At 38.5% G+C, this 27,971-nt stretch overlaps 1 protein-coding gene across 13 annotated transcripts in view; it reads left to right on the top strand.

Moving 5' to 3' along the window:
* MSRA (methionine sulfoxide reductase A) overlaps nt 1-27,971 on the top strand; it is an 816,105-nt gene that overhangs the window by 530,822 nt on the left and 257,312 nt on the right. For all 13 annotated transcript variants that reach the window (XM_049866284.1, XM_049866282.1, XM_049866293.1 and 10 more), the window contains one exon: nt 22,762-22,866. In XM_049866284.1, coding sequence (XP_049722241.1) covers nt 22,762-22,866 — 105 coding nt within the window. The remainder of the gene's footprint in view (nt 1-22,761; nt 22,867-27,971) is intronic.

Raw genomic sequence — 27,971 nt, 5'->3', positions numbered from 1 at the left:
AATGTTCTACATCTTACTTTGATGAGTAGCTTCTGGGGTTTTAAAAACTTGTGAGCAGCCATCTAAGATACTTCACTTAGTCCCACCCCACCTGGAGCAAGGAAGAATGAAGAAAACCAAAGACACAAGGGAAAGATTAGTCTAAAGACCTAATGGACCACAGCTACCACAGCCTCCACCAGACTGAGTCCAGTACAACTAGATGGTGCCCGGCTACCTCCACCAACTGCTCTGACAGGGATCACGATAGAAGGTCCCAAACAGAGCTGGAGAAAAATGTAGAATGAAATTCTAACTCACATAAAAAGACTTCTCTTCCTGGTCTGACAAAGACTGGAGAAACCCCGAGAGTATGGCCCGTGGACACCCTTTTAACTTAATACTGAAATCACTCCTGAGATTCATGCTTCAGCAGATTAGACAGAGCCATAAAACAAAACAAGCCTAAATGGGCACACTAGCCCACAGACAAGGATGAGAAGGCAGGAGGGGACAGTAAATCTGGTAACAGGAACCCAAGGTCGAGAAGGGGAGAGAATTGGCATGTCATGGGGTTGGCAACCGATGTCACAAAACGATATGTGTATTAATTGTTTAATAAGAAACTTATTAAACCTTCATCTAAAATACAATAAAAAGAGAAAAAAATGGTGTAATAGGGTAAATCTGCTGCAAAAGACCTCTTTAAAGTGTTTAAAAGCAAAGATGTCACTTTGAGGTTTATGTTGCGCCTGACCGAAGCCATAGGATTTTCAGTTGCCTCACATGTATGCAAAACCTCGATAATGAATAAGGAAGAGAATTGATGAATTTGAATTAAAGTGTTGGTTACAAATATTGAATATACTATGGACTGCCAGAAGAATGAACACATCTGTCTTGGAAAAAGTATAGCCAGAATTCTCCTTAGAAGCAAGGATGACAAAACTTTGTCTCACATACTTTGAACATGTTATTGGGAGGGACAAGTCCCTGGAGGGGGACATCATGCTCCGTAAAGCAGAGGGTCAGCGAAAAAGAGGAAGACCCTTGGCAAGATGGGTTGACAGAGTGACTGCAACAATGGGCTCAAACATAGCAAAGATTGTGAATGGTGCAGGACTGGGCAGCCTTTCGTTGCTACGAGTCAGAACAATTTTAGTGGGTATGAAGTGATTTCTTATGATTTTGATTTGCATTTCCCTAATGACTAATGATGTTGAACATCTTTTCATGTACTTTTTTTGGCCATTTTTATTTTTTCTTTGGTGAAATGTCTTCTTAAGTCTTTGCCCCTGTTTTGGTTGGTTGTCTTTTTGTTGTTAACTTTTAGTAGTTATATATTTTAGGTATTAAACTTTTGTCAGATAAATGGTTCCCCCAGATTTCCTCAAATTTGTCTTTTCAATTTGTTCATAAATTCCTTTGATGAACAAAAGGCTTTAATTTTGATGAGCTCTCATTTATCTGTTTTGTCTTTTGTTGTCCGTGCTTTCAGCATCATATGTAAGAATTCATTGTTAAAACCTAGGTGTTGAAGTATTAGGCCTATGTTTTCTTCTAAGAGTTTTGTGTCTTACATTTAGGTTTTTGATCCATTTTGAGTTAGTTTTGTATATGGTATGAGGTATGGGTCTGGGTTCATTCTTGTATATATAGAAATTTAGGTGTTCTATCATTGTTTTTTTTTTTTTTTAATCATTGTTTATTAAAGAGAATTTTTTTTTTCCCAATTGTATGGACTTAGCACCCTTGTCAAAAATCATTTGGCCCTACATGAGTGGATTTATTTCTGGACTCTCAATTCTATTACACTGGCCTATATGTCTGTCACTATATCAGTACCAGAATGTTTTGATCACTGGAGCTTTGTAATATGTTCTGAGATCAGTAAGTATGAGTCCCCCTACTTTGTTTTTCTTTTAAAAGATTTCTATGGCTTTTTGGAGCCCCTTTCCATTACATAGAAATTTGAGGATTAGATTTCTCATTTCTGCAGAAAATTTGTTAGAATTTTGATGGGTATTGCATTGAATCTATAGATTGCTTTGGGTAGTATTGATATTCTAACAATATTAGGTCTTCTAATTCATGAGCATGGGATGTCCTATTTATTTAGGTCTTTTAAATTTCTTTCAGTAATGTTTCATAGTTTTCAGTGTACAGGTCTTTCACTTCCATGGTTAAATTTAATTTTATTCTTTCATATGGTATTGTAAATTGAATTGTTTCTTTAGCTTCCTTTTCAGATTGCTCATTGCTGATGTATCAAAACCTGACTGGTTTTTTTGTGTTAACCTCATATCCTGCCACTTTGCTGAATTCATTTATTAGCTCTAGTAGTTTCTTGTGGATTTGTTGTGGTCTTCTTTAGATAAGAGCATGTCATCTGAAAGAGAGATAATTTTACTTTTTCTTTCCTGCTTTGAATACCTTTTATTTCTTTTTCTTGCCTAACTGCTTTGGCTAGGACTTCCAATAAAATGTTGAATAGCAATATTCTCAGGAGGTCTAAAGGGACTTTGACCTTCACAAGGTGGATGGCAGGGTGGGGGGGGCGTCCAGGTATGACAGCCCCTACATGGTCTCCTATCTTGTTCTCAACCTTAAGGGGGAAGCTCTCAGTCTTTCTACATTGAATATGATGTTAGCTGTGGGTTTTTCAAAAATATTATTTAAAATATTGAGAAATTTCTCTTCTATTCCTAGTTTGTTGAGTATTTTTTATCATGAAAGGATGATGGATTTCGTCAAATGCCTTCTCTGTCAATTGAGATTGGTTATCACTGTCAATTATCATTTGGTTATTTTCCTTTGTTTTCTTAATGCGATGTATTACGTTAATTGATTTTTTAATGTTAAACCTACCTAGCATTCCTGGAATAAACCCCCCTTGATCATGGTTATAATCCTTTAAATGTGCTTTTATATTTGGTTTGCTAGTATTTTGTTAAGGATTTTTGTATTTATACTCATAAGCAATATTGGTCTGTAATCTTCTTTTTCTGTGGTGTCTTTGGCTTTGGTATCAGGGCAATGCTAGCCTCATAAAATGAGTTAGGAAGTGTTCCCTTCTCTTTTTTTTTTTTTGGAAAAGCTTAAGAAGGATCTGAGTCACTAGAATTCCCCAGTGAAGCCATCTGGTCCAGGACTATTCTTCTTGGGAAGTTTTTTATTACTTATTCAGTCTCCTCATCTGTTATGGGCTCATTGAGATCTTCTATTTCTTCTGGAGTCATTGTAGGAAGTTTCTGTGTTTCTAGGAATTTCTCCATTTCATCTAGGTTATTTAATTTGTCGGTGTATAATTGTTCATAGTATTCTTTTATGATTCTTTTTATTTCTATACAGTTGGTTGTAACATCCCCACTTTTATTTCTGATTTTATATATTTGCATATTTTCTCTTTTTTGTCAGTCTAGCTGGTGGCTTGTCAATTCTATTGATTTTTTTCTTTTTAATTTCTGGTTTCATTTGTTCTCTATATTGTTTTTCTCTTCTCTATTTCATTTACCTCTGATCAGAGATTATTTCCTTCCTTTGGTAGCTTTAGGCTTAGTTTGCTCTTCTTTTTCTAGTTCCTCAGTTGTAGAGTTAGGTTATTGACTTTAGAAAACATTTTTAATGAATTCCTTTTTATTGAGTTTTTCTATATAATTCAATTTAATTTTAATAGAAACAAAACTCTATTTCTTTTCCTACATTTATTTCCTCTGATGTGGTATTTAAGTTTTTCAATTACAATGCAAAGTACAATTAATCTAAATATACTTGGAAAAAAACCACAATTAACTTGGTAAGCATGCATCTCACCTGGTGGGAGTAGAAGAGTGGAAATGTGCCAGAGAATGGCCAATTAACCGTAGGTATTCTTGGTACTGTTTTTTTTATTCTTGGTACTGTGGGCATTTGCCATTGTGTTTGCCAGAGGAATGGTGTAGATCAGTTAATCTGGACCATTGTAACCACTTGTGGTTTTCTATCTCTATGCCATGGTGCTTGACATTCTCATCTGACAGGCCCTCACGCCAGATCTTTATGTCTAAATTGTACCCCTTTTTCAAGATCCACCTCCGATGCACCTCCAGTATGAAATCTTCCCTATTATCTTCCTTTCCAAATTTCCAAAACACTTACCTATACCCCACCTTGGCTCCTAACACTTTTTTTTTTATTGTGCATTAGATGAAAGTTTACAGCTCAAGTTCATTTCTCATACGAAAATTTATACACATATTGTTTTGTGACATTGGTTCCAATCCCCACAATATGACAGCACACTTCCCCTTTCCACTCTGGGTCCCTGTGTCCATTCAACCAGTTCTTGTCCCTTCCTGTGTTCTCATCCTGCCTCCAGACAGCAGCTGCCCATTTAGTCTCGTGTATATGGTTGAACTAAGAAGCACACTCCTCACATGTATCATTTTTTTTGTTTATAGTCCTGTATAGTATTTGTCTGAAGAATGGGCTTTGGGAATGGTTTCAGTTCTGGGTTAACAGAGCATCTGGGGGCCATAGTTTCAGGGGTTCCTCCAGTCTCTGTCAAACTATTAAGTCTGGTCTTTTTATGTGAATTTGAGCTCTGCTCAGCACTTTTCTATCATTCCATCCAGGACTGTCTGTTGTGTTCCCTATCAGGGCAGTCATTGGTGGTAGCTGGGCACTGTCTAGTTCTTCTAGTCTCAGGCTGGTAGAGCCTCTGGTTTATGTGGACCTTTAGTCTTGGACTAATATTTTGCTTGTGTCTTTGGCTTTCCTCATTCTCCTTTGCTACAGGCGGGTTGGTACCAGTCAAAGCATCTTACATGGCCGCTCGCAAGCTTTAAGACTCCAAATGCCACTCACCAAAGTGGGATGCAGAATATTTTCTTAAAAAACTTTGTTATGCCAATTGACTTGTATGTCCCTTGAAACTATGGTCCCCAGGCCCCAGCCCCAGCTACTCTGTCCTTCAAAATATTTGGATGTGTCTGGGAAAGTTCTTGGCTTTTGGTTTGGTACAGTTGTGCTGACTTCCCCTGTACAGTGTGTTGTCCTTCCTTTCACCAAAGATGATCCGTGTCTACTGTCTAGTTAGTGAATTCCCCTCCCCTTTCCCACCCTTGTAACCGACAAAGAATGCTTTTTTCTGTGTTGAAACCTTTTCTTGAATACTTATAATAGTGTCTCATACAATATCTGTCCATTTGTGACTAATTTCACTGAGCTTAATGCCCTCCAGATCCATCCATGTTGTGAGATGTTTCACGGATTCATCATTGTTCTTCATCGTTGCATAGTATTCCATTGTGTGTATGTACCATAATTTGTTTCCCCATTCGTCTGTAGATGGGCACCTAGGTTGTTTCCATCTTTGTGCTATTGCGAACAGTGCTGCAATGAACATGGGTATGCATATGTCTATTTGTGTTTTGGCTGTTATTTCTCTAGGATATATTCCTAGGAGTAGGATTGCTGGATCGTGTGGTATTTTTATTTCTAGCTTTTTAAGGAAGCACCAAATCATCTTCCAAAGTGATTGTACCATTTTACATTCTCCCCAGCAGTGCATAAGTGTTCCAGTCTCTCCAAAACCTCTCCAACATTTATTATTTTGGTTATTATTATTATTAGTGCCACCCTTATTGGGGTGAGGTGGCATCTCATTGCAATTTTGATTTGCATTGCTCTAATGGCTAATGATCGTGAGCATTTCCTCAGGTGTCTGTTAGCCACCTGAATGTTTTCCTTGGTGAAGTGTCTGTTCTTATCCTTTGCCCATTTCTTAATTGCATTATTTGTCTTTTTGTTGTTGAGGTGTTGCAATATCTTGTAGATTTTAGAGATTAGGACCTTATTGGATATGCCATAGCCAAAAATTTTTTCCCAGTCTCTTTTTACTCTTTTAATGAAGTCTTTTGATGAGCACAATTATTTGACTTTCAGGAGCTCCCAGTTATCTAGTTTCTTTTCTGGTGTTTGTGCATTGTTAGTTATGGTTCATATACTATTTATGCCATGTATTGGGCTCCTAGTGTTGTCCCTATTTTTTCTTCCATGATCTTTTATCGTTCTAGATTTTATATTTAGGTCTTTGATCCATTTTGAGCTAGTTTTTGTACATGGTGTGAAGTATGGGTCCTCTTTCATTTTTTTGCAGATGGATATACAGTTATGCCAGAACAAGTCATTAAAGAGACTGTCTTTTTCCCATTTAGCGGACCTTGGGCCTTTGTCAAATATCAGGTGCTCATAGGTGGATGCATTTATGTCTAGGTTCTCAATTCTGTTCCATTGGTCTATGTATCTGTTGTTGTACCAATACCAGGCTGTTTTGATTACCATGGCGATATTATAGGTTCTAAAATCAGGCAGTGTGAGGCCTCCCACTTTGTTCTTCGTCAGTAATGCTCTACTTATCTGGTGCCTCTTCCCTTTTCATGTGAAGTTGGTGATTTATTTCTCCATCTCATTAAAAAATGCTATTGGAATTTGGAATGGAATTGCATTGTATCTGTAGATCGCTTTGGGTAGAATTGACATTTTCACATTGTCGAGTTTCCCTATCCATGAGCATGGTATGTTTTTCCACTGATACAGGTTTCTTGCAGTAGTGTTTTGTAGTTTTCTTTGTGTCATTCTTTTATGTCTCTTGTTATATTTATTCCTAAGTACTTTATCTTCTCGGGGACTATTGTAAATGGTATTGATATGGTGATATCTTGTGGAAGTTCTCTTTGTTGGGGTAGAGGAATCCAACTGATTTTTTTATGTTTATCTTGTATCCTACTTGTCATGGATTGAATTATGTCCCCCTTCCACCCCAAAATGTGCATATTAACTTGGTTAGGCCATGATTTCCAGTACTGTGTGGTTGTCTTCCGTTTTGTGATTGTAATTTTACGTTAGAGAGGATTAGGGTGGGAATGTAACACCCTTACCAGGTCACATCCCTGATCCAATGTACAGGGAATTTCCCTGGGGTGTGGCCTGCACCACCTCTTAAAAGGAAAGGGAAGCAAGCAGAGAATGGGGACCTCATACCACCGAGAAAGCAGTGCCGGGAGCAGAGCGTGTGCTTCGGACCTGAGGTTCCTGCGCTGAGATGCTCCCAGACCAAGGGAAGAATGATGACAAGGAATCTTTCTCCAGAGCCAACAGAGAGAGAAAGGTGGAGATGACACCCTGAATTTGGACTTGTAACCTACTAGACTGTGAGAGAATAAACTTCTCTTTGTTAAAGCCATCCACTTGTGATATTTCTGTTATAGCAGCAGTAGATGACTAAGACACTACTACTTTGCTAAAATTTTATGTTAGTTCCAGTAGTTTTCTTGTGAAGTCTTTGTGGTTTTCTGTGTATAAGAACATATCATCTGTGACTAGGGATACTTTTACTTCTTCCTTACCAAATTGGGTGCCTTTTATTTCCTTCTCTTGCCTTATTGCTCTGGCTAGGACCTCCAGCACAATGTTGAATAAGAGTGGTGATAAAGGACATCCTTGTCTGGTTTCCATTCTCAAGGGGAACACTTTCGGTCTCCCTCCATTTAGAATGATGTTGGCTGTTGACTTTGTATAAATGCCCTTTATTATGTCAAGGAATTTCCCTTCTATTCCTATTTTGCTGAGAGTTTTTATCATCAGTGGGTGCTGGACTTTGTCAAATGCCTTTTCTGCATCAATTGATGAGATCATGTGGTTCTTATCTCTCATTTTATTTATTTGATGGATTACACTGATTGTTTTTCTAATGTTGAACCATCCCTGTTTACCTGGTATGAATCCCACTTGGTCATGATGAATTATTTTTTTAATGTACTGTTGAATTCTATTGGCTAGAATTTTGTTGAGGATTTTTGCATCCATGTTCATGAGGGATATTTGTCTGTAATTTTTTTTTTGTGGTGTCTTTACCTGGTTTTGGTATCAGGGTTATGCTGGCTTCATAGAACGAGTTTGGGAGAATTCCTTCCTTTTCTATGCTCTCAAATACCATTAATAGTAGTGTTGTTAACTTGCCTATGAAAGTTTGGTAGAATTCTCCAGTGAAGCCATCCAGGTCAGGCCCTTTTTTTGTTGTTGTGAGTTTGTTTGTTTTTTAATTACTTCTTCAGTGTCTTCTTTTGTTATGGCTTTATTTAGTTTTTCTACCTGAGTTTGTTTTAGTTTAGGTAGGTAGTGTGTTTCTAGAAATTTGCCCATTTCCTCGAGGTTTTCAAATTTTTTGCAATACAATTTATTCGGTTATGATCCTTTTTATTTCAGTTGGATCTGTTGTGATATTACCTATCTTATTTGCTATTCAAAGTATTTGCTTCCTCTCCTGTTTTCTTTGTCAGTTTTGCCAGTGGTTTGTCAATTTTGTTGATCTTTTCAAAGAACCAACTTCTGATATAGTTGACTCTTTCAACTGTTTTTCTAGTCTCTATTTCATTTATTTCTTCTCTAATTTTTATGATTTTCTTTCTTCTGGGTTTTTTTTTTTTTTATGGGTCTGGTGCATGAGGGCTTCTTTGGCTGCTCTCTTTCTATTTGTTTAAGTTTTAGGGCTAGTGTTTTGATTTTGGCCTTTTTTTTCTTTTTGGATGTGTGCATTTATTACTATAAATTAACCCCTAAGCACTGATTTTGCTGTGTCCAAAGGTTCTGGTAAGATGTATTCATTGTCAGTTGAATCTATGAATTTCTTTATCCCGTCCTTGATTTCTTCTGTAACCCAGTAGTTTTTAAGCAAGGTGTCATTCATTTTCCATGTGTTTGATTTTTTTTCCTTGTTGTTTCTATCATTGATTTCTATTTTCATGGCATTATGGTCAGAAAAGATGCTTTGTAGTGTTTCAATGTTTTGGATTCTGTTAAGGGTTGCTGTGTGGCATAAAATGTGGTCTCTTCTGGAGAATGTTCCTTGTGCATTGGAACAGAATTTATACTTGGATGCTGTTGGGTGAAGGCCCCTTTATATGTGTATGAGGTCAAGTTGATTGCCTTTTTTTTTTAGATATTCCTTATCTTTTTTAAGTTTCTTTCTACAATGTTCTGTCCTTCACTGAAAGTGGAGTGTTGAAGTCTCCTTCTATTATTGTGGAGCTATTTCTCTCTTCAATGCTGCTAGATTTGTTTTATGTATTTTGGAGCCCTATCATTGGTGCATAAATATTTATTATGATTATGGCCTCCTGGTATGTTGACCCTTTAATCATTATATAGTATCCTTCCTTATCCTTTGTGGTGGACTTTGCTTTAAAGTCTATTTTGTCAGAGATTAATATTGCCTCTCTGCCCTTTTTTGGTTGTTGTTTGCTTGATATATTTTTTTCCATCCTTTTAGTTTTATTTTTTTGTGTGTATTTGAGTCTAATGTGTGTCTCTTGTAGGCAGCATGTAGACGGATCATGCTTTTTTTTTATCCCTTCTGTCACTCTCTATCTCTTTATTGGTGCATTTTACATTCAATGTAATTATTGATAGGTATGTTTCTATCTTTATGAGTTTACTGTCATTTTGATTTTCGTTTTTTGAGGTGTTGACAGTTTTTTTGTTCCACTTAATTTTCTGTGCGGAGTCATTTTTCTTTATGTATTTTCTTTTTGCTTTTTCATTATTGTTGATTTTGTGCTTCCTGAGTCTTTTTGTTTTTCTTTTTTAAATTTTGATGGGTGATTTGTTAGCTTCCTTTGTTGTTACTTTAAATTTTACCTTTATTTTTCTAAGTTTAAACTGGTGTTTTGTATCTTGATATCGCCTTAACTTCCTCTCCATATGGAAATTCTGTGACTACACTGTTTATTCCCTCTTCTCTGTTTTGACATTTTCATCATTTACATATTGATGTCTCTGGTTCTCTACTTTCAGTCTTTTACTTTTGACTTGTTTTTGTGACTCCTCTATCTGAGTTGATATCTGGTTGATCTGACCTGTGTTCTAGTCTTGGGTTGTTGTCTGATATTGTTAGTTTGCTAACCAGAGGACTCCCTTTAATATTTCCTGTAATTTTGGCTTGGTTTCTACAAATTCCTTTAATTTCTGTTTATCTGAAAATGACCTAATTTTGCCATTGTTATTTGACAGTTTTGCTGGATATGTAATTCTTGGTTGGCAGTTTTTTTTCCTTTAAGGCTTTATATAAGTCATCCCATTACCTTCTTGCCTGCATGGTTTCTGGGAGTAGTCAGAGTTTAGTCTTATTTTTTCTCCTTTGTACGTTACTTTTTGTTTCTCTAGCTACTCTCAAGATTCTATCTTTGTCTTTGGTTTTGGCCAGTTTGATTATGATATGTCTTGGTGACTTTTTCTGGGGGATCTACCCCGTGTGGGAGTTATTGAGCTTCTTGGATAGGTATCTTCTCTTCTTTCATGATATCAGGGAATATTTCTGCCAGCAAATCTTCAGCAATTCTCTATGTGCTTTCTGTTAACCACCCCCTGTTACTCTGATCACTTGTAGGTTTTTCCTCTTGATAGTGTCCCACATAATTCTTAGGCTTTCTTCATTTAAAAAAATTCTTTTTTCTGATTTTTTCTCAAATAAGTTGGTGTTAAGCAATTTATCTTCAGTCTTACTAATTCTGACTTCTGTTGCCTCAATTCTACTCCTATGACCTTGTATTAAGTTGTCTAATTCTGAAATTTTATTGTTACTCTTTTGCTGTCTCACTATGGTTTCTAGCAGCCTGTTAAATTTGTCATTTTGTTCTTGTATTGTTCTACTAGATTCCTCTATTGCTTTGTCTGTATGTCCTTGGCTGGGTCTGAGTTTTGCCTGATCTCCTTCCTGATCTCTTGGAGAACTCTGTATAATAGTCTTTTGAATTCTAACTCAGGTCATTCTGTGATCTTACTTCCTCTGGAAGGTTTCCAGGTTCCTTATTTTGGTCGTTTACTGGAGCCCTCTTGACCTCCTTCTTTATGTGTTTTGATATTGACTGTTGTCTCCAAGCCATCAATAAGTTGTTATATTTATTTATTGTATATTTGCTTACTGTGTCCTAGCTTTTCGTTTTGTTTTGATATGCCCAAGAGGGCTGGGCGTATGACCTACTTTGGTTATTGGTGTCTTTGAAGCTCTCAAGTCCTGTCTCTAGATGGTTAAATTATCTACTACCAGGAGTCTGTTCACTTTTCTTGTGCAGTTGCAGCACAGGTGTCCAGATGATCGACCACCAAGTGGTCACAGACTCTCACCTACAGTCTTAGATGGTCAGGGCTGTGTAGGGTGTTTGGAGCAGGCACAGATATCTGGCTGTGGTAGAGGGCTATGTGTGGAGCAAGGCAGGGATCTGACAGCTGCCCCTGTGTGCCTGGGTAGAGGGCATGTTCCTGTCCCCTACAACGTGTAGTGGGTGGCGTATTACTGCTGGTCCAGAAGCTTCTGGATCTGGGTAGAATCAGCTCTGGACCTGCCAAAGTTAAGTGCAAGCATCTAACCTACAGTGTAGGGGCAAAATAACACCTACCCCAGGAGTTTCACAGCAGAGAAGTGCTTCCTTCCCCTCAACACCTCCCACCCCACTCCATTCCAATACCAGTCTGCAACTGCCACATCCCCTAAGCTGGAAGCTCACTGGAGGGACTGAGAGGCATCATTTATTCTCAGACTCCTGTTGTGGGTGGAACTGCCCTCAGGCCCCTAACGTGAGTGGATAAGGTCCCTGATTAATGGGCAGGGCAGCGTCAAATGGCACGAATCTGCAGTTCCCCCTTGGCTGCTGCAGTTGAAAATGAGCTTCAGGTGTGTCTTAGTTATCTAGTGCTGCTGTAACAGAAATACCACAAGTGAATGGCTTTAGCAAAGAGGGATTTATTTCTTCACAATAAAGTAGGCTAAAAGTCCAAATTCAGGGTGTCAGCTCCAGGGAAAGGCTTTTTCTCTCTGTTGGCCTTCTCATCAATGTTCCCCTGGACTAGGAGCTTCTTCACACAGGGACCTCTGGTAAAAAGGGTGTGTTCTGCTCCTGGTGCTTCTTTCTTGGTGGTATGAGGTCCCCCTGTCTCTCTGCTCACTTCTTTCTTTTATATCTCAAGAGATTGCCTCAAGACACAATCCGATCTTGCAGATTGAGTCCTGCCTCACTAAGACAACTGCCGCTCATCCTCCTTCCTTAACGTTATAGACGCAGGATTTACAACATACAGAAAAATCACACAATACTGGGAATCATGGTCCAGCCCAATTGATACATACATTTTGGGGGGACATAATTCAATCCATGATGAGGTGTGTGCCCTGTTGTTTTATGCTAATAAGGGCATGTGGTGTTGACTCGGCCCACACAGATCTAGGCGGGGAAAAAGGGTGCTGGAAGTCTGTGGGCCCCTTTTCCAGTGACTGGACAAAAGGTCAGGGCCTCAAATTCTTGTAAAAAGACCAGACTTAACGGTCCGAATGAGACTAGAAGGACCCCAGAGGTCATGGTCCCCAGACCTTCTGTTAGTCCAAGACAAGAGCCATTCCCAAAGCCAACTCTTCAGACAGGGATTGGACTGGACTATGAGATAGAAAATGATACTGGTGAAGAGTGAGCTCCTTGGATCAAGTAGACACATGAGACTATGTGGGCAGCTCCTGTCTGGAGAAGAGATGAGAGGGCAGAGGGGGGCAGAAACTGGCCGAATGGACACGAAAATAGAGAGCGGAGGAAAGGAGTGTGCTGCCTCATTAGAGGGAGTAGGAGTATATAGCACAGTGTATATATTTTTTATATAAGTTTTTATATGAGAGACTGACTTGGTTTGTAAACTTTCGCTTAAAGCACAATAAAAATTAAAAAAAAAAAAAAAAAGGTCAGGGCCTCCCAACCTGCCCTGAGTTCCTGGCTTGGGGGACTTGGTGTTTTTTTTTTAACACCGTGAGACTGGTTGCAGACAGGTATCAGAACGGAGTGGGATGGGAGGCGTGTGAGGGGAAGGAAGCGCTTCTCTGCTGTGAAACTCCTGGAAGGGTAGGAGTTATTTTGCCCCTGCACTGTAGGTTAGATGCTTGCACTTAACTTTGCAGGTCCAACACCGCTTCCACCCAGCTCCAGAAGCTGCTGCAGACATGCTGCTACCCAGCCTCTCCTGATGTGGTAAAATATGTCCAGAGTGCTATTGCTCACCTCAGCCTGTTGCACCAGCTGACCCAGCCAGCAGGGTTTTGAATTGTTTCTCCTTCCCCCTAACGCTCAGTCTGACTCTTCAGCTTTGCCTTTGATGATCAGGGCTCCTGGATTGTCATATATAATTGATTCACTTGTTTTTTTGGGTCTTTATTATAAAGGGGATGACGGGAAGCATCTGTCTTCTGCCATCTTGGCCTTTCTCCAAACCCCTCTTCTTATGTAGCCCCACTTATCACAAGGTACAAAAGGCCACATTTTGAAATTGGTGATTTAATTTGGCAGCAACAAGGAGTCATAGTTTCTTAGTGAACAAGGGTTTGTTAATATCAGTCAGGCAGTTTAGTAAAACTGTGTTTATTCTCTTAAACTGCAAGGATACCATGATCTCTAATTGGCAGGTTAATTTTGCTAATATCTCATAATCACCGCCTATCTCATGGCGGGGTGGGAGTTGATGCTGATGTAGGAAATAGCCATTTATCAGCCCACTACATATGTATCCTTTTGTATGCTTCATGTTCTAGAGAAACTAGCTTGAAGTGTTAACACGGGGTGTGAAGTTTAGCCTCTATAATCAGCAGGTTGGATATAGAAACTAGTGAGCTGCTCACTCCTATACTAGTTACTACTAGTTACCTTTGTGGTAATATTAAGACACCTCCAGTGGCACAAAGAATGGTTGTAGTTGACTTGTTGGTTTTGGTGGTGGGTTAGTTCATTTGTTTCCTGTGGAGTTTTCTTGATCAAATATTCAAATGTGTTTATAGTACTCCTCTGAGAGAATAATCTCTGAAGGATGTTCCCTATTACATACACACCAGAGGATTATAAATTCCCCGCCATGTCTCTCCATGATGGACCAAAAAAAAATTACAATTGCTGTAATAGTATTTTTTGTAGTTTTCAATCAATATGACACCTTCAACGATTACGTTTCCCTTTGGACACTTTAAGTGACTGATGAGACAAAAGAAAAAAAGCCAAGATGAAATGACAGCATAGACAACTCCTCTAATCCTATAACGAATTCCACAGGGCATCAAATTTTGATGTATTAGGATTTTTTTTTTTTTTAAACAATGAGTACATTGTTAGAAATCACATTTTCTATCTGCAGGAGCTGGAGATGCAACTGAGCTGGCATCTTACCTCTATATAGTTAATTAACAAGAGAAAAAGTAGTGTTTTGAACCTTGTATAGGAAAGGGAGAGGTATTATTCATCTACACTTTCTCCTTCCTTCAAACACCTGGATCTTTTTGTGTGCTCTTTCATTTGGCTTAACAGTTTGGATGGATCTTGTTGGCAGAGAAAGATGAGGGAAGTTGAAGAATATTACTGTTTAATGAAAAAAAAATAGCTATAGCTCACATCTCTCCTTCATCTTGCCTAAAGAATATAAATAAAATAGATCAGTTCTTTTTATTTTAAAGAGCAGTCCCTTATTTGAACCCAGACTACAGGCAATACTGATTGTATAAGAGTTATTTCTTGTCATCATATTAACATTCACTCACCATTGAGTCTCCAGGTTGGCAGTTTATAGGTGTTCAATAAATTTGTATTAGTTATCGAGTAAATAAAGCTATCATGTTGGCCTATACAGTAAAGTGTTAATATTAATTATTTCTAGTACTTTTCACATTTTAGGATATGTAGTGTGGCTTATGTATAATTCAGTGGTTAAGGATAGAAAGTCTGAGCAGAGCATGAACTTATGGTTCCATTTAAGGGACTGGTCGTTAAGCAGGTGAGTGGCTGTTAAGCATAGACATCCGTTGTGATGAAGGTTAAGTAAGTAGTGGAGAAATTCAAAACAATTATCCTCTGATTCATATGTATTTATTAATATCATATTACATGTTCACTGTTAGAGAACTACAGAGAAGAACCAGTGTCATGGTTCCTTTTTCAAGGAGCTCACTATGTGTGAGGAAAGACTAAATGAACATTCTAGAATAATTACCACTCAACTGTTACACTATGAGGATCTGTTTCCAAGTATAATAAGAATTCAGTGGATGCTCCAACAGTGGGGTTTGTAGGAGAAACATCGTTTTATAAATCCCCTCTATGTGCCAGTCACTGGACTTTGCTACATACAATTATCTTTGCTCATCACAATAACTCTCTGAAGGACCTCAAGAGATGTAATTCACTTGAGGAGCCTGAATTTTAGTACATCAGATCCCATTGGATCTACCTAACTGTGATTTTACCACTGCAGCATGGCTTTTCTCAAGATCTCACACTCAGGACCTTAAGTGACCTTGACAATACGGGAGGGCTTGGATTAACAAATGACTAAGGGGAGGACAATATCAGCTGGGGGACAGAGGTGGAGGTGTGGATTTCCTGCATCAGAAGGAAGGTGTGGAGGAAATGAAGTTGGTTATAAGGCCAGCTTATGGAAGGTCCTGGTGGGCAGACAAAGGATCCTGTAGGTTCCTGGACAGAGTCAAGGTATGAGAGAAGAAGCAGGGAGGAGAAAGCATTGGATTCTGGCTAAATTCTGGATTGTGTCAGTCACTTATAAGTTTTGAGACTTGGAGCAAGTTATTCAATCTCGCTAGACTAGGCTTTCCTATCCGTAAAGTGGACATAATAGTATTAATATTGACAACCTGAAGAGTGGTTGTGGTAATAAAATGATTTTTATGGATTCAAAAGCAAGGTACATTATACTTTGCAAGGTATAAAGTGCTATTAACAAAGGTAGGGGTTTTATGGTTTATGCAGCAGGGGAGCCTGGAGGCAAGGCCAGCTTTGAGGTTTTTATAGTAAAGGGACTGATGGGGTGAGCTTCTGGAGCAGGCCTAGGACACTAAAGCAGAAAGGACAAGCTCCTGTGTCACTTTACCTCTTATCTTTGAATCTCTGCTTTTGGTGATATTCACCTCATTCAAGATGTCCTCCCCTCTCCTTCCTGAATCACCCTGACCTCTTCATTCCACAATGGCTATTTCCCTGTCTATGTAGCTAATATCCTGATAAGGTCATTGTTGTTGTTGTTGTTAGGTGCTGTCTAGTTGGCTCTGACTCCTAGCAACCCTGTGTACAACAGAACGGAACACTGCCCGGTCCTACACCATCCTTACAATTGTTGCCATGTTTGAGCCCATTGTTACATCCACTGTGTCAATCCCTCTGGTTGAGTCTTCCTCTTTTTCACTGATCCTCTTCTTTACCAAGCATGATGTCTTTCTCCAGGGACTGGTCCCTCCTGATAACATGTCCAAAGTACAAGTCTTTCTATCCTCCCTTCTAAGGTGGCTACATGATTGTAAATCAAACTTACGCTGTCTCTTCATTGTCTGAATGTGAGCATATTAGACCTGGCTCAAGTCCGGTCTCCACTACTTAATATTTGTGTGACTATGGACACATTCCTTTACCATTCTGTGTCTCAATCTTCTCATCCAAAAAAAAGGGAATTATGTTACCTATCTGTGTTTTTGTGAGAGTTAACTCCATTAATATGTATAAAGTGCTTAGAACAATACATGGTATTTAATAAATGCTATGTAAGTTAGCTATTCATAGTATTATTATTCCTAGGGAATAATCTCCCTAAGGATAAAGAAAAGTCTTATATTTCCCTATTCACCCACCCTCTTCATTCATACTACAGATTTTTGTAACGGCTTAATATCCTTCCTCCTTTGATCTGATTTCTTTCTACCCTCTCCCCATTCACTCCCTCTGTTGCCACCCTCTATTCTTCTTTTCTCCCCTTCCCACCCCTTCCCTTCCCTCTCAGTCGCCCTCACCCTTCCTGCCTTCCTCCGTTTCTTCCTTCCTTGAGGCCTTTGGGGCTCCTGCATTCCTCCTGATAACTAAGATGGTGAGTATTGGGATGCAGAAGAGCAAAGGTTGAGAGCTGGCTGCTTAGGGAGTGTCCTGGGCTCTTTAGTTATTATTAAAAATCACCTGAAAAATCTTGTAAAAATATAAATTCCTAGACTCAATCCCACCAATTATAAAATAACAGTATAGTAGTAGTAGTAGTAGCAGTCTAACAATAGTACTACTACTAATAGCTTTTATTGGTTGAGCTCTTACCATGTGTAATGGGCCAAACTATTCTAAAAGCTTTCCATGGATTATTTAACTAACCTTCAAAATAGTCCTATGAGGTAAGTACTATTAATTTCCCCATTTTGTAGATAAGGAAACTAAAGCCCAAAGAGTAAAAAATTTTACCGAGATCACACACCTGGTGAGTGGCCAGGAGTAAACCCAGGAAGCAAATTCAGGCACTTGGTTCCCAAGCTGAAGCTCCTAAGTACTCTGCCATATACTTCCTTGGTCTGGGTAGTGTCCAGCACTCTGCATCTAGACAGGAACACTATTGACTGTGATCTGGTGACCACTGGCCAGATCTTGACATAAAGGAGAGAACATGGGAAGCCACATAGATTATGTGGGTCTTCTGATTGACTGGCTCACCCTTGGAGCCCTCTCTTGGTCAGGCTAGATGAGCCTGCCCCCAGGAGCCCCTCCCTCGCTCAAGCTCCTCTTGGTGCAGATTCATTCTCCTTATAGAAATCTCCTCTGCATGAGGTTTGCCCACCCTGTTAGGAAGAGCCATCATTTCTACATAGAATTTGGAGTATGATTCTCAATTCCTGTCTCACTTGCTCATCATACTAGTTCTCTGGCATAGTATGATGATGACAGCCTACATTAATCCAGTATGACCTCACCTTAACTTAACTAATTGTATCTGCGAAGATCCAATTTCCAAATAAGGTCACATTTCAAAGTTCCAGGTGGACATGAATTTCGGGGGACACTATTCAACTCAGTAAAATACTTAACCAATATTTCTAGAATGAGTGGATGAATAAAATAAAAATTAGACACCTTCCCCTGGAGTTTATTCTCCTTGAGTTTAGTCCAGACATCCATTTTAAGAAACCACAAAAGAATATTAACAATAGAAACCTCACTTTTGTGTATACAGTATAATGTATATACTCTTCCCAAATACTTTTTCACATATTACCTCATTTAATCTTTGTAACTGTCCTGTCAGAGAGGTTATTTTTATTCTCATCTAAAAACAAGTACTAAGTATTTAGAACTGTGGTTTAAGATACTTCTCGTTACTTCAATTTTAATCCTTTTTCACTCCATCACTGCTGATTAGAGAACAGTTATAACATAATAATAAGGCATATAGACTTCTATACCGTGTGCCAGGTACCATTTCAATCCCCCATTGGCAAATGAGGAAACTGAGGCATAGAGAGGTTACACCAAACCAAATCCATTGTGGCAGAGTTGATTCCGAACTCATAGTGACCCTGTAGGACAGAGAAGAACTGCCCCATTGGGTTTCCAGGGCTATAATCTTTATGGAAGCAGACTGCCACATCTTTCTCCCACAGAGCAGCTGGTGGGTTCAAACTGCCAGCCTTTTTATTAACAGCCATGCGCTTAACCATTGTTGCACCAGGGTTCCTCTCTCCAATAATGGGTCTGACCCATAGTAAAGGCACAGCTCATTCCCACCCCCACCCCACCCCTCAAAAAAACTCACCATGGAGTCAATCCCACCTCATAGCAACCCTATAGGACAGAGTAGAACTGCCCCTATAGGGCTTCCAAGGAGTGGCTGGGGGATTTGAACTGCTGACCTTTTGGTTAGCAGCCGAGCTCTTAACCACTGTACTACCAGGGCTCCTAGCTCATTTGCCAGGGAGCTGTAATTTGAACGAGCTTCTCTTCTCCTCTGGTTGTGCCAAGGTCACACAGCTGCCAAGTGGCAGAGCCAGTATGCAGACAGAGGAAGTCTGGCTCCATAGTGAGTCCTCCTCTCCAGTGCGCAACACTGCCTCCCTGTACAATCCGTCTGCTCACACATCTCACCAAGCTCTCTGGTTCTTTTGCATTCTCATCTAAGGATAGGCCAATTTCCTGTTCTCTCTTCTTGCCCTAACAGTCAGCAATAGCAAAAACTAAGCATGCTGACCCAGAAGAGTTGAAGAAAACATTGTCCCCATAGGATGGAAAGCTATGAAAGAGGACTTAAAAAATTGGTTGATTTATCTTGGGGTTCTTTTTAAAAGCATCTGGTTCCGTGGCTTACTCAGCCTCCATGTAGCTCAGAATGATTCCAGAATGCCTGATTTTCTCCCGCAAAACACTTCCATTGTACCTCTTCTTGGATGTTTTGTCTTGTAAGAAGTGGTCACTCATAATCTACCCCTCTGAGTTCATTCGCCTTCCTCAGGGATTATGGAATAAGACAAGAGGAAAATCTTCAGAGAGAACATTCATCCTTTTCATTTTTACTTTAAAGATATTTTTGAACAATTTTGAAGCACCTACAATGCTACCGTGATTTTTTTTTTAACATGCACATTTGCACATCACATCTATCATGCTATTTACACGACATTATGTGAAGACACAGCTCGAAGTATTTTTAAGATATAGCCTTTTATCTCTGGAAGCACAAGAAAGTGTTTACAGATTGGTCACTGAAATCGAATTAGCCTAGCACATTGGTTCATTTCTGTAAAGTGTGGCCATTTCTGTAGGTGGTTCCTAGTCCCTTAATCTTTTTGATTATTTGCACTGTGTATTTTTACACAGGTTCTTTTACTTTGGAGAAATAAAGTAAAGAAACTAAAATGTGAGTTTGGCGAGGGTATCTCAGCACTGTTTATCAATGCAGATGGATCTCGAATTTTAATGGTAGTAGTTTCTTTGAAACAACCAGGCTTCTTTAAACACTTCCACAAATAATGTCAGTATTCAGATTATGTCAGAAAGTGTTTGCTGGTGGGTGGAAATCTTTCCTGATCAACTGTTGCTGCCAGAAAAGAAGAGCCAATCCTGTACAATATTCTTGACAGCCTTGATTTCTTAATCTGGGCTACTGCCTGTGTGACATTTGCAGTCATGAGGTGACTTTGGCCTTGTACATTCAGGAGCCTAGCATGGAGTTATAGAACAAGCCCAAGCTTCACCTCCAATTTAAATCTTGACTGAACTTTGCCACTTACTAGCTGGGGTAACTTTGTGTGAGAAAACTTGTGTTTCTTTACCTGTAAAATAGGGACCAGATCTTTCTTGCAAAATTGTTGTGAGCATTAAATGACATCATGCACGCACATAAAGCGCCTGCCAAATTGTCAGTGTAAGGTAAATAGTAATGGCTTTTGCTATGGGTGGGACATTGACATTGTATTGTAATGATTATATTTCATCATGTGGTTATACCATAACTTGTTTCTTTTTTGTTTTACTTTTGGCTTTCTTAGAGTGCTGTACAGTTATAATAATGATGAATGAATTTTCGGGTGTATATTTTTTTTTTTCCATTATTTAAGGCTATATCTTTGGAATAGATTTCCTGAACCACTTAACTAAGGTGAATGAACATCTTTGTGGTTCTTGCTACATATGCCAGTAGGTTTCAAAAAGATTGTAGAAATTTAAACTGCTACCAGCCATATAAGTGCACCAGTTTTATTGAATCCTCAACTGCTCCAGGTTCACTTTTAAGCATTTTTACAAAATGTAATTATAAAGAGATTGCATGTTAATGTTTTAATATGCATTTCTTTGATCCCCAATGATGTTGAGTACTTTTTATGTCTTGATTTACATTTCTTTCTTCCTATGCCTTGTTTATATCTTTTGCCTTTATTTCTATTATGGTTTCAAAGCTTTTCTTACCAAATATATCTGTCATATGACATACTGTTACCATTTTTGATAGTCATAGGGTTTTAATGTTTATGTAGTTGAAGTGTGTATTTAAACATTTCAAAATACAAGGTAATAAGACTTTTAAAGTAGTTCAAAAGTGGTTTTACAGTCACATGATTACTATACCAGTTAGTAATAAAACATTAATAACCCAATATAAAAAGGACAGGAGCAAAAATTAGACCAAATAATAAAGTAAACTTACTAATAAACATAATTTTTTATCTCAGTAATAATTTAATTCATTCAGTATATAACAGTAGTATACTGTTTTGCAGCTATAAATTGCTAAGGATTAAAATTACTTTAATAGTGATAGAGTAGCCCTCAAAGATGCTGCTGACGGGAGAGAAAATTGAAAAACTGTTTGTCACTAGGTATCAAGAAACTCAAAAATATTTATAAACATTGGTTTAAAAATTCCACTTATTTAAATATGGCTTGAGGCAGCCTAAGAAGTATAGAAAATGATATACAAGATATTTGTAGTTAAAAATAGAATTCAGTCTAAATGCCCAGTGATAGGAAATGATTGAATAGGTAATAGTACAACCACCTAATGGAGTGTGATGAAGTCATTATAAATGATGTTTTCTAAAAATTTCAATGACGTGGGGAAATACAGTATACTGGTAAATGGGGCAAGATGCAATGATTACATAAAACAGTTTCCATGTGGGGTGGCATGTTATGTATCTGATATATATCTAGAAAGAGAGACACAAAAAATATTGATAGTAATTATCTTATATGGTAGTATTATAGATGATTTTTATATTCGTTTTTATTTTTTACACTTTCTAAGCTTCGCACTGTTTGCAAAATTGTTTCTATAATCAGAAAGAAATTTAAAAATTAAAAGGAAGGTTAAATATAATGAGTAGATTTCTTCCCTTTTCTGGATCCATGTTTCTGAATGTTTACCTTGCTCTTTTTCCTTTGATGTATTGGAAAGAACTCTGGACAAGAAATCAGAAGGTATTTCTTTAGTTAATGGCCCAGTAATTCACTAGCTGTGTGAACTTTGGCAAATCTAACTTATTTGTATCTCAGTTTTCCCAACTGTAAAATGGGGATTTCTACCTTTTCTGCCTATACCATCAGATGGTTGTGAGAATAAAGTGAGATAACATATGGGGGGAAAAAAACTGTTGCAAACTAAGTTAATAAAAAAAAATAATAATATAGAGGTGAGGTTAATATGTAGGGGCTTATTATTTACCATGTTCTAAAACTGTAAAATAAGAAAGAGCATGTATTCTGTAGGTAGAAGTGGTACTGCAAACCCCTGGTTTCCTGAACCCAAAACTACCTTCAAGAATTGGCCCTCCCCTGCTAACAGTGCGTGCGGCAAAGATGTATTTGTTCCAGTAGTTGTTTACGACAGAGGTGAATTAGGCTGAGAAAACACTGGGTATTTCAACTTGCCCCTGGCCTCAGTGTTAACAACACAGCAAATATGTTCCTCTGTTAACTAGTTCATCTGATGGGAACAAGTTAGAAGCCTGTTTTTTATAGGTTTCCTATCTGGCACTGTCTCCCTCTGTAGTGCAGCTGAGTTTACTACATATAGCATAAGATGATGGTAAAAATAAACTGGCTCATTCCCCGTTCAGAGTTTTCAAACCTTCTTAAGCACAGTGTCATATTGGCTCTATAGGTTCTTGAGAACGAGATTAGAAAAATAAAAACCCCAGTTTGTTTCCTTATGAACTTAAAAAAAAAAAAAAACGGAACACAATGAAGACACTAATCTTGCTCAGGAAACTTGCTAGAGAATAACTGTATGCTTTTATACAAAAAGAAGTTAAAATATCACCGACAGAGACTTAGGATGAAACTGTTAAAGTACAATTAACCTCCTACCCCCTTCCTCCAGAGGGAAGAATTTCAGCTTGTGCCTGTTGGTTTTTGAAACAAATAACTTGTAATAAATTGTTTTCAGTACATTTTGGTTGTATGTTCCATTTCTTTCAAGGAAAAACTGGTCATGCAGAAGTAGTCCGAGTTGTGTACCAGCCAGAACACATCAGCTTTGAGGAACTGCTCAAGGTCTTCTGGGAGAATCATGACCCAACACAAGGTAGAGTGATGAGTGAGCCAGTATTTAATTATCTCACTAATTACAGTTGGGATAATTAGTGTTTGAGCTGTATGGAAGAGGTGAACCTTGAAATCGCACAGGAGCTCAAGAATATGATTGCAGACACTTATTGACGAGAGGAGGAGGGACGGAGGAGAAAGAGGGTGAGAGAATAAAGGCACAGCCACATTTGGCGCCCTCCCCCCTTTTACAGCTGTCAGGGGTGGGAAAATTCCCACATAGAAAGACGCCAGACAATAGAGATCCGTTCACCTTTGATTATTGCATTATTCCTCCTTAATGCAGTCTTTTGTCTACAAAATTTAAGTGTCTTTCTAGCAGCTCCAAAGTTTTCCTGATTTATGGTTCCTTTATTTCCTTCAATTTAGCCTTTCTCATCTTTTAACTTGATCAGGCTTTTTTTTTTTTTTTCAACGTCTGTGGGCGATAAGAAAAAAATTGAACATAAAGGTAAAATACAGTATTCAGTGAATCCACAATGCTTCAATTATTTAAATATTTCATTGTTTTCTTTGGAGTTTGTTACATGGAGATATAACATATTTTGGCTATAAACAATGGTGGCCAGAAACTTCATTTGAATTCACACACATGCAAAAAATCCCATGTTGGCAAAAATCATTGTAACATTCAATAATAAAGCAATTTCCAAATTTCATTTTACCAACCTTACAAGCACCACTTTGCCAATATGATGATCTGATATTATGAAGCTTATGAATTGAGAGGAGCCGTGGTGGAGTAGCGGTTAAACGTTTGGCTGCTAACCAAAAGGTCAGAAGTTCGAATCCACCAGCTGCTCCTTGGAAGCTCTATGGGGCAGTCCTACTCTGTCCTATTAGGTAACTATGAATCAGAATCAACTCCATGTCAATGGGTTTATTTTTATAAATTGAAAAGTCACATATAATTGATGTGATTTTCACAACACTTGTTCATTTGGCAGTCTATTTAACAGAAATATTTTTCCTTTGGTGTCAGGTTTTTGTGTAGTGGGTATGCGATATTGGCTGTTCAGTGATGAATGGATGTGCATTTCCAAATGTTTGTCATACTTTTTGGTGGAATCTTAATATTACCCCAGTAGTGCAAGTTGATGGTTTCTAAGTTTTGGTTCTAAGAACCATCCAAAGAGGGTAAAGGTCAAAGCCAAAGCAAGAGCAACAGAGCAAGGCTCTTGATAAGCTTGAGAAAGGCAGGGTAGGTCAAGGATTCAGGCAGACCAACCAGGATAGGTGAAGGCTTAAGGACTGGACCTAGGAAGAAGGCCAGCGGTAGGGTTTTCATTACAGTAGAGTCTGGTTTGACATGGGGGGATAAGTCCCTGGTAGGGTAGGAATGAGGTATGGGGCTGGAGAGGTAGAAGACTGGTAAGATAAGAATACTATAATCAAAAGATTCAGTTTTCACCGCCGTTTGTAATACTGGATTGTCATATCATATGAGACAGGTAGGCCTAAGGGGTAGACAGCCTTGGTTCAGCAGGAGACTGACCGGTGAGCATTATAAATAGGAGTGGTGACGGCCAGGAGGTCATACTGGTAAGATTTCTAGCTGGAAGGAGCAGGCCATTCAGTCATTTGATCGTCAAAGCCAAGGATCAGGGCAGGATGCTGAGACCTCCAAAATTGTTAATGGAGACACACATCTGGAGCCCAGGCAAGCCTGAGGTATTGTAGGAAACTTACTCACAGGCCCGCAAGATTGGGTACGTGCCTTTGGCCTGGCTAACCATAATGCTGTGCCTTGATAGAATCTCCTTAGACCCAGCCCTGGCAAAATTCCTAATCCTATCATTCCTATCATTGACATTCCTAATGGAATTATTCCCAATTCCTATCATTGACATTTTATCACATCTACACACCTTGTCAAATTTGGTCACTAGCACTGGCCCCTGAATCTCTGGAAAATTCTAATTTAGAAGAACTTGTCATTCTCCTTCTCCCCCACGTATTAATCTTGTCTCGAATGCTTTGGTCCTTACAATTCAGCTATCTCTTTTGAAATTAATGGTTTACTGTCCAATAATGTATTAATGACCAGTATTAGCTTTGGTTACTATTGTTTCAGAGGTATTTTGTTTCTAACAGGGGATTCATAGACTCAGGCTATAGAAGACCTTACTTCGCAGACTAGACCCTTTTAGATTCAATACTATTAGACAAAAGACTAAATTGCTAATGGTGCAGTTAACAAGTTTTGAGTTTTGAGTGACATACTTTTTTCCACTGATATTTTGGACAAATTACACATGTAGGAGGAGAGTTTTTCTACCCTTGAATATATTTGTTCCTGTTTGGTATAGTGCTTGGTAACAGTCACACATATTAAATCACAGAATACCCAGTCTTTTCACGTTATTAGTAGAATGACCTTTTTAGATAGCTCAGTATAATGACTATGGTAACAGTATTTTTCTGCCTTGCAAAGTTTTCCAAGACTGTTTTGGAAATAGACCCTGCTTCACTAGCCAAAGATGCTGGTACATGACATGACTCAGGCCTGGCCAATCACAATATCTTGTCCTGCTGTTGTGAACAGTTTTTGATTCAAGGAATGGGTACATGACCCAAACAGAACCAATTAGAGCCCTTCCCTGAGATTGTTATATGAGAGAAAAAGATGTTCTCATTTTGTTGGGGATGCCAATCTTCAACTCCTCTATATGTAGAAAGATCCTGTCTACAGTAAAAACAAAGGAGCAAAATAGGCAGAGACACTGAGATGAGAGACACTAATAGAGAACACCCAGGAGACACAGTCCCTGAGGCCCCTCCTTCCCACAGCTGTTTCACCAATTTTGAGAGCTCTCCTGATAGCTTTCCAAGCTATGAGAACTACTAGGTTCCCCATTTAAAAATATTTTTTTGCTTAAGCTAGATTGTTGGGTTTCTATCACTTACAGTAGTAACAACAACAAAAGCCCAACTAATACACTCATTCAGTGTAGAGAATTATGGTGTCCATTATGTTCATTTGACTTTATAAACCAGAAGTTCTAAAACCATTTGGTTAACAGTGTTGACATTGACTTAGTCATAGCGTAGAGGCCACTAACAATTACTTCTTCAAGGCCTGCTGACAGTTCAAATAGGGGTTTTCTTGGCAATTCAGAATTAAGAATTTGGGTTTAGGATTTGGCATATATGACTCAAGAATATATCAGACCCTCTCTCATTATCTCTAAAATATTGTGAAAGTCAGTCATTCATTAACATTTATCTTGTGTCTATTCTGTTTGCCAGGCACTCTGCTAAAAACCTTAAAAAAAAAACTAAACCTGTTGCCATCAAGTCGATTCCCACTCATAGCAACCCTATAGGATAGGGTAGAACTGCCCCATAGGGTGTCCAAGGCTACAGTCTTTATGGTAGCAAACTGCCACATTTTTCTCCCGCAGAGCAGCTGGTGAGTTCCAACCACCAAACTTTTGGTTAGCAGCTGAGCACTTAACCACTATACCACCAGGGTTCCTTGGCGCTGTGCTACCAAAACTCTAATCCATCATAGTGGCCATAAAGGACCGAGAAGAACTGCGCCATAGGGTTTCCAAGGCTATAATTTTTACAGAAGCAGACTGCCACATCTTTCTCCCATGGAGTAGGTGGTAGGTTCAAACCACCAACCTTTTGGTTAGCAGCCAAGTGCTTAACCATTGTGCCACCAGGGCTTTAGCACTCTGGCAGGTGGTGCTAAATCACTAAATGTCTCAAATAAGCAAGTGTATCTAGCCTTTTGGTTAATACACAGAAAATATATATTCCTATATGAAGAAAGTTAATATCAAAATATTAACACAAAATTATTAAAGCAAGTATGTATTAAACACTGAAATATTAAAAGCAAAAAAAAATGTATAAGTTCAGTAGAACTTTGTTATCAATGAATTCAGTATTCCCAGGGAGCCCTAAAGGTCAAAAGCATGTAGCCAACCAAAGATTTGGACCCTACTCCCTGAAAGACTGGCATGCAGAAGGAAATGGGCAGGCCAGTAAATTCACTTAGCCATCAGTCAAGCACTACACCCCACCATGATTTTTTATTCTGTATTTGAAGTTACATGGTGACTCTTGCAAAGTCTCTCAGTGAAAAGTGGCCCTGAAAAGAAGGCCACCCAATAGAGCAGATAAGGGAACTGAAGATATGTAAAACTGATTGTTCTTACTCAGAAAATGATGTTTCAGAAGAGAACAGAATGCTGGATTTTATGGAGACTCTGACCTGTAGAGTGATAGCTTATTCTATGTTCTTTTCAGGTATTAGAGTGATTCCTAAAACTACAGTATTTGAGAAGTGTTCTTGCTTGTGCCAGAATTGTTTATAACCAAAAAGACAAAACTTGAGTAAAAGTTGAGAAGGCATTGACCTTTGGTATGAGGATATTCTCAAGAAACACATTATTATTAATAGAAATACGATTCAGGAGAAATGTGTTCTAATTAACATGTTGAAAGACTTTAGTACCTATTTATAAAGCCGTTAAGGATTTGAGGGAGCCACTTAAATATTTTAGTTATAATTTATGGAATTTTATGTGAGAAACAATATCCTAGAATGGTATTTGCAAATATGGGGATGCTTGCTATTGTCAACGGTCAATTATACAATATGAATTTAAGCTTATAGTATGCTTTCAACTAAATCATATCTTCATAGCACAGACTAGCCAGAGAAAACTCTGCCTGATCTTCACTCCTTAAAGCTACTTGTGGTACACCATTTTGAAGGGAGCAAAGCTAGTAAAAGAAAGACCAGGAGAAAACCGTAGGCTTTTTAAAAGATACATGTGGAGCCAGAGACCTATCATTCCACAGCCAATATGCAGTGAGTCCAGAGAGAGTGTCACTCAGTAGATTAGTTTCAGGTGAAATAACAGACCTAATAACATCATTACTACATGTAGCCACATGTAGTCTTTTCTCTTAAGTTACCAATTACCACGAAACCTCTATTTCTACAGAAGCATTCTGTCTTAGGCTGGGTTCTCTAGAGAAGCAAAACCAGTAAAGTATATAAATATATATAGAGAGGGATTTATATCAAGGAAATGACTAACAAGATTGTAGACGCTGGAACGTCCC

The sequence above is a fragment of the Elephas maximus genome, chromosome 22 (genome assembly GCF_024166365.1).
Source record: "Elephas maximus indicus isolate mEleMax1 chromosome 22, mEleMax1 primary haplotype, whole genome shotgun sequence".
In the NCBI taxonomy this organism is placed as follows: Eukaryota; Metazoa; Chordata; class Mammalia; order Proboscidea; family Elephantidae; genus Elephas; species Elephas maximus.
Note: the sequence above shows the minus strand (reverse complement) of the source record. Positions and strands in the feature narration are given on the sequence as shown.